Below are 19,621 nucleotides of genomic sequence, written 5' to 3'. Positions count from 1 at the left end.
AGCATTCACTTGCAGAAGGGAAAATTGTTTGATATGCTAAAATAAAAAAGTGGGCAAACTTATTCCAAATTGTTTGGGGGTTTAAAGCATTTAACTTAGTTTTAAGCATTCTGGATTAAAAAAATCTCTATCCAGCCAGATTTGAATTGCAGGAATGTTCTTTTAATTGCCTTTCCCTCATCATAGCATTCCTTGGAGTGGGTTCTCAAGCTGTCCTGCTAGCTGCCTCACCTTTTGATATAGGTGAGGCATCTTCTGTAAGGAGGTCCCAGTGTTTTATGTTTCAGTTGTATTTTTAGTTTCCCTGGTATATGTGGTGTCTCTATTAGCTTTCTCCTTAGTTACATTCAGTTTTGTTCTTTCCACTGAGCTACAAGCAACCCACTTTAAAATTGCGTTCTGATAAAGCCCTATGGATTTTAAAGGTCACATTCTTTTCTCAGATGAATACATCATTCCCATTGATTCACCTGCTGTTTCTGCAAACTCAGAGTATTACTGATGACATTAATTATGTTAATATTCAAAGGGTTCTTAGCATGAGCTCAAGCTTTTCTAACATGCTAATTTTTGAGATCCATTTAAAATGAAGGGAAGATGGGGAGGAGTTGAGTGTGATCACACTGGAAAACAGAAAATAATTTTCTTTGTGCGATTCATGCTTCCAAGATGGTTCTGCAAGCAATGATGAGTTTTTCTAAGTTATTGATTGTTTTACTACCTAGGATGTAAAGCCATCTCCAGATGTGATTGCATGTTGTTTTTCCTGCTGAGGCATTGGTATAAAGGAATTCAAGCCTATTCAGAGAAGCCAAAGAAAAACCTAAAAAACATAGGCAACAGAAAGCGACATAAAACCACTACATTGCTTCAGCTTGCTTTTATTTTGACACTGTTATCTGGTTCTAGGAACCATTTTAACCTCTGTTTCTAGAGGAAACAATACACATTTCTAATAGTAGAAAACAAAGCGCTTCCACAGATCTGGCATAGAAAACAGCTTGCTCCCTCTGACAGGAGAACCTGCCCCATAAGCTGGCAATCTGTGTGTGTAGATTTGATTTGGAGCTTATTCCCACTTTAAAGAACATCTTATTCTGTGTACCACAAATGCATTTTGGTTTTTGCTTTAACTTTGATTATTAGGAATCTCAAATCTTAGGTATTTTCTTTTGGAGCTTAGAAGTGGTTAGTTTTTTTAGGTTGAGCTCAGTTCCTAGAGAAGTGCCTAGCACATGCTCTGGAAGTGTTGTCTATGTGGTCTTTGCTGGTACATCGGGGTAAAAAGGCAGTCTTCTCATCTGATGCAGGCAGGGGCTGCTGGGGGAACATCACATATTGCTGCTTTTGTCTGAAGAAATCAAAGGTTACTTGCAAATGCCTAAATTGGCTCCTATTGCTCAGCAGTGACAAAAATTGCTGGAATTTCTGAGAGTTAAGCTTCTACAAGACTAAACTCATCTGGACAGAGAAATAAATCCTGAAACGATAGTGTCTACATCTGTCCCTAGTTCAGCTGTTTGCAAACCACAGTAATTTACTCTTTTTTACCTTTTTCCCTCCTGATGACCCTTAGCTTCATCTCAATAGGTCTATAACTCTCTCCTTCAAAGTGTACATCCATTTGTTTCTTGCTTCTTTGGTTTGAGGAAGAGAGAACAAGTCAGTGAAATGGAAGCCTGGCTTAATTTGCAATATTGCTGTGTTTTACTGAAGAAACAAAACACATTCTCCCACCCTGCCTGCCCATGCTGGACACGTCTCTTTCCAAAGCCTAGGAGCTCTCCATCTTCATTGTTTTTATACAGGTACCTGCTTTTGTCAAGCCTACTACAGGTATCACCAATCTTGATTTAATTATTTAAGATTTGGAGAGATTTCACTCTGAATATTTTTGGACAGTAAATTGATAAGAGTGAAATTTAAACATAAACTAACTGAAAGCAAACTCTGCCTTATTCTGCTACATGATGTCACCAGGATGCTATGGCATAGAGAGGTATGCTAATTGTTCATTTTGATGAAAATACTGAATAGTAACTGTATTATTCAACCTAAATGGTTTGAAAGGCACAGATATTAAACTGGATAGTCTGCATAAAATTTTTATTAACAAATGTTGGACATGGTTTTACTGCACTTCCAAAGCATGCAGAGTTAAATGGCTTCTGTATTTCTCTAGTTTGATTAGCATCTCTTTGCAGCCAATCTGACTATGAATTGACCTGTGCTGCATTTTTGTTCTAGACTTCTGCAGTGTGCCTCAACATGAGCCCTGTTAATATATATTCAGGGGTTCAAGCAGGAAATACTTCGTGGTGGGAACATAGCTCATCTTCAAAACAGTTACCCAAGGTACAGGGAGAACGTGACAAATAGCAATGAATGCTGTAGCTTAACAACAGGACCAACCTTACTGCATAGCAGAAATTATCTGAGGTCTACTTAATACAATACAATATAATGTAGCAATATTAACTTCTGCCCTATTAGCATAATTTTCTATTACAATTAGGGTAAAGTTGACATGGTATTCAGTAATATGTGTGACTGTCTTTCCAAGTGTGGGCCAAGAACAGGTTAATCCAGGACTGTTTGATGGATGTTAGATGAAAATGTGTTGTGGTGATATAAGATCCATATAGGCAGCATCTGCAAGCAAAGATGTAAGGCGGAAAGTAAAAAGGAAAGTACAAAGTACACCAGTATATGATGTTGTGTTGATTTTTTTGCTATGATGCTATAGCTGTTAAATATATCCCTCTGATTACATAATTTGCTGTGAAATGACTTTGTTGGTTGCTGAGGATTTTTGCTGCATTTTGTCATGTGGTTCACATTAATCTGTGGATCTCCCTAGCTTCTGTTGCACAGCAATTTGTTCTGTGCAGGAGACTTTAAAAGTAGGCTCTTTTACAGTGAGTACAGGAGTGTCAGGAGTGCTTTGAAGGGATAATTGGCTTCCTTCCATTTGAGGATTTAATAGAGCACCTTTCCAGTCCCCAGCACCTCCCATCATTTGGAGAAGCACAGTAACCCATATCTTGTGCGTCACTCCAGGAAAGTTGTTTTATAATAGTGGAGTTTTACAAAATACCTGCTCCTGTAAGAGCTGTCATAGCACGCTTTCTGACTAATCAGGAACCCAAGAGAGTGTACTGCTGTCTGAAAGCAGGAGAATTTGACAGTCCTATACCCAAAGGCTCCAGTAATGTTTGAGGAATAGCTTCCAGTTTGTGTGTTTGTTCTGGTACTTCTGTTACTAGACAGAATGGATGGACGCTCATTCAGTTCCTTCAGATATGATTTTGCACTGAATTTCACTCTTAGACTAGGAGGAAACACTTCTTTTCTCTTAACACACTGTCGACATGTATGCTTGTGGTTTATTAAACACCAAAACCAGCAGCATTTCTCTTGATTGCGAACAGAGTGAACTCAAAGACCTGATTCAGCAGAATGTCTGTGCATATGCTTAAATTTAAGCACATGATTAAGAGTTCTGTGGAAGAGAGATTTGGGAGTTGTAATAAAAAGTGAGATTAGAGATTGAAAAGATTAGAGGATGAATGGCATGAGTGGAGTAGAAGCATAAGGCCATTTGGGTGGTCTACTTCGTAATCCTGTAGTTTGGTAGCGATTTTGTGTAACTTATTTTGGCCCTTACCCCTCAGATTGGATTGAAACAACTGAGATGCAAATATTCTTCTGGGAAAATATGTCTGATAAAAATATAACCCCTAAAGGTTGATCTTTACTTACCTATAGCATTCTTTAAAGTAACATGCTCACTCAGGTCATGAGTGCCTGGTTGTGTCTGCTTTTCACGACAGATGACAGACAATGTAAAATCAAGAGTGGAAGTTGGGCAGTCCAGATCGGAAGCTTTTCTGGGTCTGCAACAGAGATATAAGTCTGAATTGTTCAGGGCTTTCAGCTCTACCTTCTCTTACCTTCTCTCTGTCATTTGTCTCATAGGACAATTCTTATTAACACATTAATTGTTGAGATCCTGTTTGCACCTGGCATGTAGTGAACTGTTCTTAATGTTGCATTTCATGTAGAAAAAAACAAAAAAACGAACAACAAAAAAAAAGCTGGCAAAGATGATGAAAGTCCTTCCCTTCCAGAAGTGGTTATGAACATTAGGTTTGCTTTTATTATGAAAGATAGGAGTGCAGCAGTTCCTAAGGTTTTAACATGGTGTAGACAGCAAGGAATAAAGTTAAAAATGGACCATTTTAATGGAAGAAATTACACATACTGTTTGCTGCAGCCTTTGAGATATTCAAGAAGTGCTAAAAATTACAATATACAAATAATAGTCAGGGAGATTAGGGCAGAACTTCTTTAACTCCATACTACTTTAATGATTCATTTTGTTTATACTCATTCTCTTCCTTCAAGGTTATTCTTAATTACCACTGTGGTAATACATTGGAATCTTTTGCAATGCTAAAGCACTTAAAGATAAGTTTGTATATTTTCATTTGTTTGAACAAAGTGATCTCTGTGACAGATACAAAAAAGAAAGAATTTCTGTTCTGAGATCAGAGGTATTCAGGACAACAAAACTTGGATTTAGAAATGCACAAACCATTTCCCTTCATCAGGCTAAGCAAAGTAGGTCTGTGAGGAAGCTAATTCATGTCATGTATATAAAGCAAGTCAAATTCCAGCTACTACAAAGCTTTTATGTAAGACTTTACTGACCCAATAGGTGGTGGAATATAAATAGATCAACAGTACACCCTTCCTTCTGCTGTTCTACCTAATCCTTCCTTGCCTTCAGGATTGAAGAGTATTTGATCTATTGAGTCTTAAATCAGACATTGTTTCCTACAAAAAAAAAACCCAAACCACAAAACCCCCCCAAATCCAGGAGAAAATTTAATAGTAAGATGGTGTTCTTGTGATTTTAGAATGAGAAGCTGAATTAGGAATATACTATTGTTCTTCCTTTTTTTTCATATATATTAGCTTCACAAAGCTGTAACTGCCTGGCTCTCTACTTGCTCTCCTTAGTTACCCCTGCCAGGTGGTTTGACATGAACCTCTTCAAAAAGAGTAATTGTGTTAAACCTATATTAATTTACTTTCTCCTTTTGAATAATACTTAAAATGCCCTCTTCATCCTGCCTGCAGGTCTCCACTGCTGCTCAGAAGATGGAGCACTTTTTATTTTTAGTAACAATATCTCTCATGCTGGGATGGAAGAATCTTAAACCAATTAAACACATTAGAAGATAACAGTGTGTGTGGGTTTGGTTCAAGATCTCCATTTTCTTCACTCTGGGGTATGTTCTAGTACCAGTCTTTCTATCCAAGATGACAGAAATAGTGTGATAAGCTGCTAACTAGGTAACAGTACAGCTGCTGCTTTGTCAGGTATTCCCTTGCCAAGAAATCACTTGTGATGGGGTTTGGGGTTTTTTTGGGTTTTTTTAATTCCTTTACACTAAAGTTTTATAAATTATCTCAATTTTGACTTAGGAAATTTTTTTCAGATCCCTTTTTCTTTTTAAACATTTATTTTTTAAAAAGAATTAATTTCTTGAACATGAAGTATTTTTTCCAATAGAAGAGGATTGTGTGTGTGCACTTTCAAGATTTGGTGATTTATTCTTCCCTTTTAATAGTGCTTAGTTACTGGGAGAAAGGTTGTGAACTGGCTAGACTATTCTGATCCCTTAATATATGTCTGGATACACATATTTTAACTCTGCATATACACTCTGAATAGCAGGTTTTCATTTTTTTATTTGCAGAAGTTAGAAAAGCATGTCCTGAACCTGTACATAGGCCAGAAAGCCTTTGGCTACACTGATGCTAAACCTTTATTCATTTGACATGGAATTTATGTGGGTTAGCAATGTCCAGATTGTTTAAATACAAGATATTTCCTAGGAACTGTGGCATGCATTGCTGACCTGCATGCTTTCATCAGCAGAGATAAAGTCTTGAGCTTTTTATTTATTCTTCATCTTTAATTTGACAGTCAGAATACAAAGCATGGTGCAGGCTGTCCTGCATGGATTTACTCTTACAGTGGAACATCAATACAGAACAAAGTCTGATAGCACTTTATAGAAGTCTAACACCCCAAATGTTAACATGTCTAGCATTGTTCAGCATGGCAACGTAACGTATCATCTCTCTTGGACTACATTGAGAGATAAATCCTTATAAGGAGAAGAAACAGAGGTCAGTAGTCTACAGTAGTGTTTTCTCTCACCAGAAATAGTAGATCACTCTATAACTACCTATTTCAAGTAAGGATAACAATTAAGCTGTGAGACTACATATACTCTTTGAACGGCACTTCCAATGTAATACTTCTGAAAATGGTGAACGTGATTTCAAAGTACTCCAGAAATTGATAAGGGAAGAGGGGCAGGAAGGTAAGGTGAGGCAAGGCAAGGGATGGCAAGGAAAAAGGAAGATAGTGCATTAGTTAGAGTACTGGTATAGCACTTGGGAGGCTGTATCAGTTGCTGTGCAGTGCTGGGTTTGCTGTTCTGGTTAGTGTTTCATCTCCAGTTCAGAGGAACTTGTCTACTCCTCAGTTTGTCACTACACAACCTATAGCCAGACCTGTGAGCTCCTAACTCCCACTGATATTGATAGTGAACAAATAGCAAGTAAATATTTCTGAAGGGATTAATTTTTTAAAGGTAATACAGGTTTTTGATAATCAAGTGCCCAATTTACTGAATTACTGTAGAGCTAATAGTCAAGAGTGTTTGCATCACAGGGTGTTGTGAAGATAAATGAATTTGTCAGTGAGATGCTCAGATTGTCTCATTTGTTATTTTTTCCCTCATACATGGCATTTGATAGATTGCACACTGCTCTGTATGCAAATAGCTTCACCTTGGCTAGTTTGTATGTTTGTCTGTGGGAAGAGGTATCGAAAAATGGTGGATTTTTTTTGACATTTTAAATTATGGTTGGGGTGGTTCCATCCTGCAGGTTGTGTTGGCTGGGGACTTGGAGTCTTCCAGCCAGCACCACATGAAGTGCCTAGCCCTGCTGCAGGTTCTTCTTGCCATGCTGCTGCTCATTTTCTCTCTCTGACTTGCCTGCCTACAGTCCCCATCTCCCTTGGTTTGCTAGCTGGGGAGAGATCTCCACTTTCCAGCTTTCTGCCAGGATATGGAGGTGGCATATGGGGACCCCCAAGGATGATGCTTTCCATCTTCTCCCTTTCACTTTTGGCTTAATCCCAAAACAAGTGGTAGATATTATGTGTTTTAGAACAAGTCCAGAAGGATGTGAGCAGGCTGCCCTACACTCCCTCTTCCTGTGCTCCAAGTTGTTGCTAAGTTTTGGAAGCTGTAAGGCCATGTCTGTGTAAACGGACTCTGTGCACACACTCCCACCTTTCTCCTCCCTCTTGTCTTTTCAGTGGGACATGAAAAGTCTGGCCAGCCTTCAGGAAGGGAAAGGCTCCTCACATCTGCGCTGAAGCAGCCATCTTCCCTTTCCTCCTCCACACATGTAATTTTAAAACAAATGTTACCCTGTAATGCAAAATTTGCTAAAGCATCTGTTTCTTCCCTGGAGCTCTGGGAAAATTTGATCAATGTGACGAGTTTGTGTGAGTCTGCCTGGAAACTGTGTATGTTAGAGGATGAGTTCAATATGCCTATCTCTGACAGCTCCTATTTATACCTACATCAAGGTCCATATTGTCCCTCTTCTGTTTCTCTACCTCCCCAGTCAGTTCCTTGAGCAGTTCATCTCTCCCCTTCTCCCAGATAGTTTCCAGTCTCTTGGCTAGGAAGTACTGAGTACAAAGGGTGCATTGCCATAAACCAGCAGAAGGAAACACCTGGAAAGGCACTGGTTTGCATGGCCTTATCTCACCGATCCCGCTCTAGTCTGGCTGCTTGTCTTTATGCTGGTGACTCCTTGGAGCCACCCTGATGGGCTGTGGAGCAGGAGACTGCTGAGGGCCTTGGGCTTACTGATGGCTGTATCCCTGTTCAAAATGACATCGGGCAGGTGTGCAGGCTCCTTGTTCTGATGTGTCGATGTCTGAGTTATGCTGTGAGAGACATTTTTCAAAGGTGTACTTAAGATCATTATTAATTGTCCCTTTGAAAATATGCGTATTTCATACTTGCCTATAACTTTAATGGCTAATTCACCTCTCTGGGCTTTTTGAAAGCTGGCACATCCTCACTTGCTGAGAGTGAAAAGAGATGGTCTCTCTTTGCTTAGCACTCGGCAGCTGAAGAATTCCTGTGAGTGGCAGTGGGTCAACAGCAATAGCAGAACCTTTGATATTAATATTTTGTAAATGAGGAAAACAAGCTCAATCGGGTGTTATTCTTTTTCTAATGTTATATAGGAAGCACTTCTTTTTCTAGCATTTTTCAAATGCTGGAGAACAGCAATTGTTTGTGTAGAATTATCTGTTATTGTTAGCAAAGTTCTTGCTTCTCTGCAGCACAGTGACATTGCCTTTATCCTTTAGAAGCAATGGAAAATGATAAATGAGGTTAACAAGCTTCAGTCTAAAGTGAAAACTAAATCTGTGACTATACAACTCTTGTTGCATTCATTCTGGTCAAGGGTTGGTTTGTTCATTTATTTTCTGGGAAAAAGCATCCCTTTTCCTTGACCTCCTGAGAACCAGAAAACATGATTGAAACTCAGCTGAAGTAGGCTATTTCAGGGCTTAGCAAAGAATGCTAGGCACAGCATTTAGGGATGTAGATAGCTTGTTTTCCTTAATTGCTTCCCAATCAGAAATTGGATGAACCTTCGGGATGCAGAAACAGGGAAAATCCTCTGGCAAGGAACAGAAGATCTGTCTGTACCTGGAGTCGAGCATGAAGGTACTGTGTGGCCTTATTGTGCATTTTGGGGTTGGGTGGTGCTGCATGTCTAGGTCACCAGAGTTGCAAGCATACCCATGCTTTGAAGGACAGATGTCCTAGCTGTGACTTCACACCTTCAGAGGCTTCCACCACAATGACCTGGGGACATGTGGAGAAGGGTGGGAGTGGATCAGTGGCTGGCAAAGGGGACAAGTTAAACAATGCTAAGCAGGGAGCTCAGCTGGGTAAGGAATGAGTGGCCGATCTTTGCTAGGTTGAGTGTTAGTTCCAAAATGAATAGTATAAAAATATATTGACTTTTCTCGGTATAACAACAGGGTTTACTCAAGGTAGAGGTCAAATGGAGAACCAGTGGAGTAGAAGCATACACAGTTACCTTGCCTGACCACAACAGTCCTTATATTCTCCTGCACTAAATTTGACCTCTGCTTTCAAGTGGCATACATAGCACATTTGCTCTGCTCTCCTGTCCCCCTACCATCGATAGGAAGGCCTGTTGCCTTTCCACTGCTGTCCTCGCTGAGTAGCAAAGGACTTCACTGTCCCTTGCTCATCCCCATTTGTGACAAAGCACTGTGATAGGTAATGTCCCTTGCCAAGAGCTTTGCTTTGGCTCTGTGAAGAGTCTGACCTCACTGAATTAATTTTGAAGGCTTTTCTATTATGTGAGTACCATAGCTGATCTCCAGCAAATGGAGTGAACTTGATCATTTAATTGTGCTGGTGACATTGATGTATTTTTGGTTAAACATCAAGGACTGAGTTCTGCCTGTCACTACTAGGACTTATCTCTCCCATACATTGGAAAATCCATTGTGTCCAAAGGAAGCAACCAGCATATAAAGATTCTCCTCTGCCCAGCGAGCGTACGGAAGATCTGTGGCAAAACACCGAGTCCAGTAGTCTTCCAGCAATATACCTGGTTTCAAAGCCAATTTAAGGCACAAGAGAAACAAGTTGCCTTCTCTTCATTTGGCCCCCAGTCAACATTCATCTGCTTTAATGACAAGAGTTCATTAATAGGACCACTAGTAGGTTATCTCAACTTAAGAGGAGCCTGATGCCAGGAATAGAGGATGCAGGTCAGAGTTAGAGGAAAGCAAAGCTGTGACTTGGTGATTACCAAAAGCATTTTCCAAGCTTTGTCTCCTTCAGTCTTGCTAACCTGTACTGCCATTATCATACCAGTGCTAACAGCAAACAGTTCTGCCAATAGGCCTTAACAGATATTTACTCATGCCTATCATACAAGATACCTATATTAAAGAAAAGCATTCCAGCACATTCATATACAACTGTAGGAAAGCAATTGAAATACAACTTTCAAAAGAAATGTGGTAATTCATCAGTGTAATACTAAATTTCTTAAACTCCAGGTTAGTGATGCTTTGCTTTCTTGAAATAACTGTGTAAGAGGAGACCTAGGAGAAATGAGGAATCAGACTTTAAAAAGCAGAAGAAAATCAGCTAAAAATATTCAGTCTTCCCAGATTTTGTGCTGTTAAAGCTTCTCCTTGGACACATGACTAGTCTTTGAATCCTTTTCACTCTGTCTCAACAGACTGTTGCACTGCTGTGGTTCAGTGTAAACTGCAGAAAGGTGGGCTTTGGGGCAAAGAGGACAGCTGGACCTGTGTCTCAGGAGGGTTTGTTGTGTTGCCCCATTTCCATCCTGCCATCTTTCTCGCTTTGGCAAATCATATCACCTCACTGTGACTCAGATTTTCCTCACATACAGAACAGGAACCCTCACCTCCATCAGAGGAGCTTGGGGAATTAATTAAAACATACTCTGGCATGAGATTAATGCCCATTGTACAAGGAATTGTTAAGACCTTATCTGGTGTGCAGTTCAGTCATCCATCTTCTAGATGGATGCAAACTGGAACAGGTGCAGAGAAGAGCTATTAGGAGAAGCCACTGAAAATATTACAGGTCGGAGGATGGTCTTCCTTAGGAGAAGAGGAAAAAAGCTGTTCTTGTATGGCTTAGCAAGAAAAGAAGGCTGTGGTGGATAGATTATTCTCACTAAATAGGCTAAGAAAGGGGAGAGCTGTCCAACAAAGGATAACCTGACTCTGTATTAAAAGAAGGTGTGGGGAAATGCAGTTCTGGTACAGTCCTGCAACAGAAACAGTGAGGGCAAACAGGCAGAATAATTGTTTTGAAACGAAGGCCATGTGTGTCTCAATGTCATTATATAGTACTTGTGTGTGTGTGTGTTGTGTGGCCATTCAGGGCAAATCACAGTCTAGACATAGCAAACAAAGAATCAAATATATAGGAGAGTAAATAAAACATATTTTCTTTAAACAGGACTTCTATGTGATTTAAGTACCAGTTTCTTTAAAAAAATGAACTCTTATGTTTCAAATCACGATACTGCATCACTACCTAAACTTACCATTACCACTTAGGTTAAACAAAAATATTAATGTGGTATTGGATTGCTGCTGAAGTCTTAACCTTAAACTGCTAAAAGTAGTGAAGATCACTGCCTGAGCACCTGCAACTGGAATTAACCATCTAAACCAGCTTTTGACAGCTGGAGCTTTTCCATGTAACCAGTCAGCTCAATCCAGTAACAGTGCATTCAAAACTGGGAGGCAGTCTGGGAGATGCAAATCCATAAAGTTTGGTTTCTTCCAATATACAAGCAAATCTTGGAGTAAGCTGCTAAGGTCTAGCACTTGTAGAATCCCCAGTGTTGTTTCCAGTCACCACAGCCAGTTTTCATTCAAGAAATACAAATAATCCTTTCATTATCTAAGAAAAGATGTAGTTTGAAATATAAAATAAGTTTGGCTAAGATGGCTTGCTTTCTTACATGTTGCAAATATTTAAGGTAATTTTCTTAAACTATATGAAAACATAATGATACGGATATTTTAATTGCATTTCAGTTTCTAACTAAATGCAGTTGGACCCAAAATTACTTGCTTAGTAAATAAGAAATGTGTCTTTCATCACTTTCTAATCTAATCAGAATTATGTATCTGACTAAATGTATGTTAGCTATATAAGTGCTTAAATAAATGTGCAGGTATAGTATATCCTCAAGTTAACAAAAAGCAGTAGTAAATTTAGGATAAAGTCTATGCTTACCTGCATTTCGGTATGTTTTAAAATGGACCTAACTGACAGGAGTCAACCTTCTTTCTCTTCTGTCTTTTTAATGGAAAAAAAGAGGTATAAAATTAAAATGAGTTTAAAATAAATAATTTCAATTAAAATTTTCTGCTTGATGATATCAATTAAAATCTCTTAGATCAGGAGTTTAAAGACTACACAGTCCTACTTTTATTAAAAGTAACCTTTTATTTTGTAGTTTTGCAATATTAAAGCAAACATTCTCGGCAGTCTGTTTTGGGGATGAAAGAAATGTAATTACTAAATTGCAGAATAGCTTTAACAAGTCACTTTACACTTAACTGCAAAGGGATGTTTATTCACAACAGGCTGTAGTCTGTACTTGTGAGGGCAGTAAAGGATGGTGCCATGCAGATTTCTAGCTGAGAAAACCCTCAAACCTAAAAATAATTAGAGCGCCTTTACATTTAAAACTCTTCCCTTTCACTTTTAACTTTCTTTTTTACCTTTTTTTTTTTAAAACAAACTGTGGCTGTGTACTTCTCCATGGGACAGGATGGTAGCTTACATTCTCTAACCCTCCAGCTCTCTAGATTGATTTCATTTCAAAGTCCTACTCCATTAAACTGTTCTACATTAGATGGATTTGCCTGGGGTTTGGTAGACTCTTCCTTTTATTAAATAGTAGCCTGCTGTCTGCTCGTGGATGTTTTGATAACGCTTCCCATTTAGGAACAGTTTGGCTCCTAAAGCACATGCCAGCTGTATTCTCTCCCCTCTTTATTTCTAATAAATTTACATGAAACATTTTCTAAAATGCAGGAAGGATTATGTACAATCACACCACCAAAGTATGACGGGCTTGGGAGATTTTTTAGTATATTGACTCCCCTCCTCATTCTCCTGATTAGGACTTTTCAGCATATTAATCAGTGCTCCCAAACTGTCCCTTCTGTTACTCCTCCACCTCTAAAAAAAGCCTTATGAAATATCTACCAGGTACAGTTTGCCACTTGCTGTTGGTGTCTCACCCATTGCAAGAGGCCAGAAACTCTGGACTGCCAAATTACTCTCTCTCCTAAACTCTCCAGTTTGATACTGACTTTACTGCCTGTGTGGGTCTCAATGTTTAGGGAACAGACATTTTGTATACTTTTACAGGATGGCTTACCAGAGCTATGCGAGATGGCTGAAACAGTGCTGCTGGGCTGAGAAATAGCCGTTTGTGGTTTGCTGGGGATGCACAGTCTGAAAGGGAAGGAGAAGTGAGAAGAGCTAACACGCTTGGTGTACTAAGCAGCCCTTCAGCTGTTTGTGATCTTCAGCACACTTCCTAAAGTAAAAATTTAAGTTGTGCCTCATATTTCGACATGAATAATTGTGGGGTTTAGCAATAAACAGCTAAGAACCAGGAGTCTGAGAGATCAGTGTTGTATCCCTGTTTCTGTCACAAGTTTCATTCCTGGCTCTGGGCAAGATACTTAACCTATTTGCATTTTGGATTTCACTCCTGCAAATGTGAAAACAAAGTCCTTTGTGTTTGCATTTCTCCTGCTACTATGTTCTTGTACTAGCACTAATCATTATTTGAAGTATATTATAATAGCACCTGAAGCAGCTGAGTTGTTTTATTGTGTCCAAATAATGCTTCTTTATCTGTTTCACAGCTCGAGTTCCTAAAAAAATCCTGAAATGCAAAGCAGTGTCTCGGGAATTAAACTTTTCCTCAGCAGAACAAATGGAAAAATTCCGACTGGAACAGAAAGTTTATTTCAAAGGGCAGTGTCTAGAAGGTATGCATCTGCTCTGTGTGCAGTCCTGCTGCAGTGCAGGGAGTGACCCCCAGTGCTGCAGGGATTAGGGAAACTAAAATGGGTTGAATGTGGTGATTTTAATTTTTCAGAGTAGCACTGAAGCAGTCATCCTGTCAGGACTAATGGGCCACAGTATTAGGGATAGCATTTCATAAGTGTATTAACACTTTGTTATGTAAGCAAAAAGTCTGGGTAATCATGCTTCAGGGCATAAATCCACCGCAGGCTGCCTGAGGCAAGGAAACAGGTTGTTTTAGAGTCACCCATTATGAGGATTCATGCACCTTCCTCAGAAGCACATAGAGCTGGCCACTGCCAGACTGGAGGCTGGACTAAAGGAGCCTCTGGTTTACCTTGGTTACAGCAGTGCCACTGAGTATTGTCCGTGTGACTCCATAGCTGCACATATGACCTCCCTCACTGCAGTATTACTCGTAATCTGGAGCAGAGGAGGGGCAGATAAAACATTGAGCTCCTTGTCTTTTGGGCAACCAGTTGTATACTTCATCTCAACTGGATCTGGGGGATGTCTGCAAGAAGTGGAGTGTGATTTCCCTGTTCCCAGTTAGGTGTGGTGAAATTTTCCACTGAATGCTAAGGAAGTGGTGTGACTATCATTACCATCAGCTATTTTAGAAAGGGAGTATCTGCTTTAAGAGAAGGGCAGGGTTCAGTGCAGTTTAAGCTGTACAAAGTAATTTCAATGTAAAACACATTGGCAGCATGGCAGGACAGTTTAGGGAGTTCCCCAGCCTGTCAGGTGAAAAGCAAAAGGACCATTTGTGGATTTTATCTTCTTTCAAATGCCTCTGGATCTTCTTTTTACTTTGCAGAATGGTTCTTTGAATTCGGTTTTGTGATTCCTAACTCCACAAACACTTGGCAGTCCTTGATAGAGGCAGCACCTGAATCACAGATGATGCCAGCTAACGTTTTAACGTGAGTGCCTTGGGCTTACAGAATCTGAGAGCAGGCAAAGAAAAAGCAGTGTGTGGCATTTTCTTGGGGGCCACAGTGGGAACGAAGAGAGGGAGCTGCTACCAACTCTGAATCACCCTCACTACTGTTAGCTGTTGAGAGATAAAAGGGGCTAAACCAACCTCATTACCTTCTTTCCCATAGGTCCAATTTGCATTAATATAGCAATAAAAGTTTGGAGAAAGTGGAACTGATCCTTTATTAGAGTTGCGTAATTTTTTTTGAAAGGTGAACGGTGAAAGGATTTCAAAATGCTTTGCAGCTTAATACCCAGGAAAAAAAAAAAAAAAGAAAAAAAAGAGATGTTTAGGCCATTTTCAAATCCAGCTATTGATCACTGACTTTTGACCAAGGTGGTTGTTTTTCATGCAATATATCACCCATAAGAGCTGTTCTGGCATTTGTTTCATCTCTGTACCATTTTGCTAAGCTCTGCATCTTTTACATTGGCTTATAAACTATGCATTTAGTCACACGGAATTGTATCTGGGGATAAAATATCCTTAACAGGTAGGAAACAGTCATCTGTAGTGGGATTCACACACCTTCCTCAGAAACATCTCGTCCTGGCCACTGTTGGCACATTGACTTCTGAGTAGATCACTGATTTCTAGGACTTGTCCTGGAATAATGCATGCTGGGCGTTGCTCCGAGTGTGGACAGCAAGGCACAAGCTTTGGTGGGATGACAGAAAAGGCTCCTTGAGGGAGGCCCTGGGAAGCTGTAATCACTGACAAAAAGCCACCCTCCCTGCAGTGCTAGATGGGTGCTGGCAAGCACATGAGGAGCACGTTGCCAGCAGAGACAGAAGGGTATGGGGACCCTCCTGCCAACAAGAGGCAGACAGGGAGCAGCCAGTCTCACTGCAAGGTCACTGTGTCCTCTGGAAGACCTCCCTCTCCAGTGTTTTCCCTCTTGTTCCCTGTCTGGAGGAAAGCCAGTCGCATAGAGAAGGCACTGGGATGGGAACTACCGTCACTGATTTCTATTCACAGCACATTTCAGAGAGAGCAGACTCAGAAGAGAGCATCAGTGTTCAAATAGTGCTCCCTGACACAATCTGCTCAGAACTTTGTAAGTACTACACATGTCCTCGGCTCCCAGAGCTGGTGGCTTTCAGTCAGTACAGGAGGAGCCAGATTTGGGAATCAAAGAAAGAAATAAAGACATCTGACAAGTTGGTTTTGACCATCTTGGAAAATCAAGGCCCTTTCAGGACTGGGAGTTGTGAGAGTCCAGTTCTCAAGTGACCTTGAGGATTTTCTAGTGTTCTATTCTTTCCCTGGAGTCTGTCCACTTGTCAAGGGCAGCCCAGATCTCTCTCCTATTCATGGAGGTGTCCTAAAGTCATTCTTGAGGCTTTTCAGTAGAATCACCAGCTCAAAGAAATCCAAAAGTTTTTTGTGGCCCAAAGAAATCAGCTTTTTTCAGCTGCCAAGACTTGGAGAGCCCCTCACTTTCTGATACTCCGAAAGGCCTCGTGTTTGTCTTGGTGTTTCCATAGCAGGAGAGAATGGAGATGTGGTATTTGGTTCAGCTTTGCCAGTGTTACAGATACCAAGAGCCACAGTGGAAACGGAACAGCTGCTTTGATTTTCAAGAGCCAGGTTATTTAGACATGGTCCGATCACACTGCTCAGGTCCCCAGATGTTGTAATGGCCCCAAAGTTCTTACTTTCATCTACCAAAATCTCCAAGTCAGCAACTTAAATCATCAGAGCTTTGTCACACCCAAATCTATGTTTCCATTGCAGTTTGTATAAAATATGCTTGTTCGTTTGCATTTAAGCACTTCTTGAGGGAAGTGACATGTTAAGTTGGTTGAAGTAGCTTGCTCAGCACTAGAGGACAGAGATGGGAAATAAAAAAAGAATTCCCATCAGTTTTCACAATGCACTGCAAGAGAGAGGGGCCTGAAGGTGCTGGGACTGCTAGTTTAATTTTAGCCAGAGAATTGAGCAGAATTTGCTGTTCGTGAACATTCTCTGCAGCCTGCGTGGTACTGTGCCCAGAAAGGGGGCAACAAGGGAGGGATGGGGGGGAACTGCTCCATGTAGGAATGCAGTGGAGAGATCCTTCAGCCCTGATGGCTCCCGGATGAGTACACAGTGCTCAGTGCATGCAGCTCCAAACCAAAGCTCGTGTTGCATGGGGTAAGGTGTCAGCCTAGGCTTGTGAGAGCATTGAGAGGGGCAGTTGTTTTCTACTGTTCATGAACTTTTCTAATATCTCTTTTTTCTCCTCTTTTCCTTCCACAGTGGTAATGTTATTATAGAAACCAAATTCTATGATGACGATCTTCTCGTAAGCACTTCCAGAGTGAGACTTTTCTACGTTTGAGATGGGGCTTTTTGGAGCTGTTTTAGTTTTCCTCCATGCAGTTCTTGGTGCAGAACCCCCCGACTATCCAGTGGAAGACACTACTCCTGTAGGCGGTGACCCTGGGGACCAGCTCAACGTGGGTTGTGACCTTTGCCCATCAGTTATTTTGCTTTCTCCTCTGACAAGACCAGACCAAACCCTCAGAGACAGGACCATCTGCTCAGCGATGCACTGGGGAATAGAGGCTGTCTCTGAACATGGGCAAACGATGGTCAGGCAGAACCAATACTGTAAATTACATTAGTCTCATCCTTTGTACTTCTCTGGATCCTGGTGTAATCTCCCTTTTCCACTCACACCAAACTCTCAATGCATTTCATTTTTGGGGGATTAAGTTAACCTTTTCATTTTTCTCATGTTGTAGGTTTTTATCCTTTCACTGGATTTCTGTGTAACTGGTCCACACATCCTCTTACCCTGAACTTGTAAAATAGACTGTGATATCACCTAATGTAATTAAAACAAATTTCTCAATTAAAACATTCCTACCGTCCAAAGAAGGGAAGAAATGTTAGTTCTGTGCGTTTTCCTTTCTGTTATAAAAACGCCTCGCAGCAGGCACAAACTCCTATCACTCAAGCCAGCAGCAGAACAGGGCTGTCCACAGCCCTGCTTCTTCTACAGCCCCCATATCCTTGTTAAATTTCTCTTCCTCCAGATGACCACGTAGGAAATGTTTCCTGACTGCTCTGATCAACGCTTCTTCTTGGCCTCATTTCTGTCCGTTAATCCCTCAGGGCAGTTTGTCGTGTTTGCCCAGCGACTGGTTTCTTGAGCAGGACTGCACACTTCTGCTTTTCTAAGTTCCTGGGGGACACTCAAACCCCTCCAGAAAACCTGTGTTCCCCTGAGCCCACCAGTATCAGTCCTGTGCTGGGCTGAGCTCCCTGAAGCACAGCTGTGGCTGCAGTTGCTGCTACCAACAATCCCCAAGTGTGCGTGGCTTTAATGACACACAGCAGCAATTTTGCTATGACGGGCTTCTCGAGCCCCACCGCTACTCTTTCCCCTTGTCCTTTCTAATTAGCTCTAGCAAGTGCAAATCTTGGGAAAGGGGCATCTCCAGTTTCTGCTCTTAAACATCATGGGCAGCTTTATGATCGCTCAACACCTTTGTCAGCCTGTCCTGTGGCTGGCATTGAGATTCTCGGGAGAGTCACAGGGAAACAAAATGCATCATTTCAGATCCTGGATTGAGCCACTGGGTGTATGTGGGAGGGATACAGCATAATTATTTTTTAGGTGAATTGAAATTTGACCATTAATCCCCATGGGAAGAGCATTAGCCATTGTAGCAGCTTTCTCATGAGACCTCACTGATGGATTTCAGCCTCCTGGAGCCACAGGGCAGAGTCTTCTCAGCAGCGTGACCCATCCTAGGCCAGCCTTTATACAAAGGGATCCACCAAAACCACCTTCTGCACCCAGCATGAACGAAACCCAGTGATGGTGATCTCCATCAAAGAGGAGAGACAAAAGCTATCCAAAAAGGAAAAAAATGAAATGTTGAGGGTCTTGAGAGCAGGTACCTCTATGTTCTAGGACAGATGCTCTGCTAGACACACACACACGAGGTATCTAGCAGAGACAGGCAGAAGACGTCTCCTCTTGCCAAGCTGAGCTACAACCAAGTGCTGGGGAGCCTCTGGCCCCGTAGCAGAGGGATGCTCCCAGCGGGACTCAACCTAACCTGGATGCCTTTTCTTCTAATGGCAAACTCCGAATTCTCGCACCCACTTAACCTTATCGGCAAGGATGGCGCCCGGGGGGGTTGCCCTCCCTGCAGAGCCGCACACCCTAAGGGTCTCCATGGGGGTTTTGGCTGCGGCTCCCGCGGGGTGAGCTGCCCTGGGTAATGGCCCTGGAGGGACGCGGATCCTGAGGCGGCCCGGGGGAAAATCTGGAGCCCCTTTCCTCCCCGCCTGCCTGGCCCGGGCTGTCCCCAGTTCGCCCAGTTCACCCAGTTGGAGCTGGCCGGTCCCGCGGCGGCGGCTCTGCGGCGGGTCATTGCCGCCCTCAAGTGGCACCGTGGGAAATAGCTGGCAGCTCACCCGCTCCTGTCCCTTGACCAGGCCTCTCCCAGTACCCCCCCCCCCAGCCTCTCCCAGTCCCCCCCAGCATCCCTTAAAGAACGGATGAAGCAAACGCCGGAGCCCGGTGAGAGCAGAGGGCCAGATCCAGCCAGCAGAAAGGCCCCGGTAGGGCAGCGGGGTCTGGCTAGACACCACCCAAAATCCAGGCAAAGGGCCCCCAGGGGCTCAGAGCAGGAGCCCGTGCTTGGTCCAGGCAGCTGCAGGCCCCCTCCCCGTGGGGCTGACAGGGATTTGGGACCCCTGGGAGAAGAGGCAGGAGACACTGCCAAGGCGCTGCCCTCACCACATCCCATCCCCAGGGCCCGAGCGTGGTGCGGGCAGCTCTCGGCTCCCTTGCATGGGGTCACCGGCACTGGGGCACCAAAGGGAAAAGTGGGGCTGGAAAGGGCGAGAGCAGAGCAGGAGGTCCGGGATG

The 19,621-nt window shown here is 42.1% G+C and overlaps 1 protein-coding gene across 1 annotated transcript in view; it reads left to right on the top strand.

The window, feature by feature from the left end:
• The window catches only part of PDE6D (phosphodiesterase 6D), a 39,568-nt gene extending 21,946 nt beyond the window's left edge, over nt 1-17,622 (top strand). Inside the window, exons 2-5 of the mRNA XM_049802885.1 lie at nt 8,758-8,846; nt 13,607-13,732; nt 14,587-14,692; nt 16,990-17,622. Coding sequence (XP_049658842.1) covers nt 8,758-8,846; nt 13,607-13,732; nt 14,587-14,692; nt 16,990-17,071 — 403 coding nt within the window. The 3' untranslated portion in view covers nt 17,072-17,622. The remainder of the gene's footprint in view (nt 1-8,757; nt 8,847-13,606; nt 13,733-14,586; nt 14,693-16,989) is intronic.
• Nucleotides 17,623-19,621: the final 1,999 nt, after the last annotated feature.

Source organism: Accipiter gentilis, chromosome 6, assembly GCF_929443795.1.
Source record: "Accipiter gentilis chromosome 6, bAccGen1.1, whole genome shotgun sequence".
Taxonomy (NCBI): domain Eukaryota; kingdom Metazoa; phylum Chordata; class Aves; order Accipitriformes; family Accipitridae; genus Astur; species Astur gentilis.
Note: the sequence above shows the minus strand (reverse complement) of the source record. Positions and strands in the feature narration are given on the sequence as shown.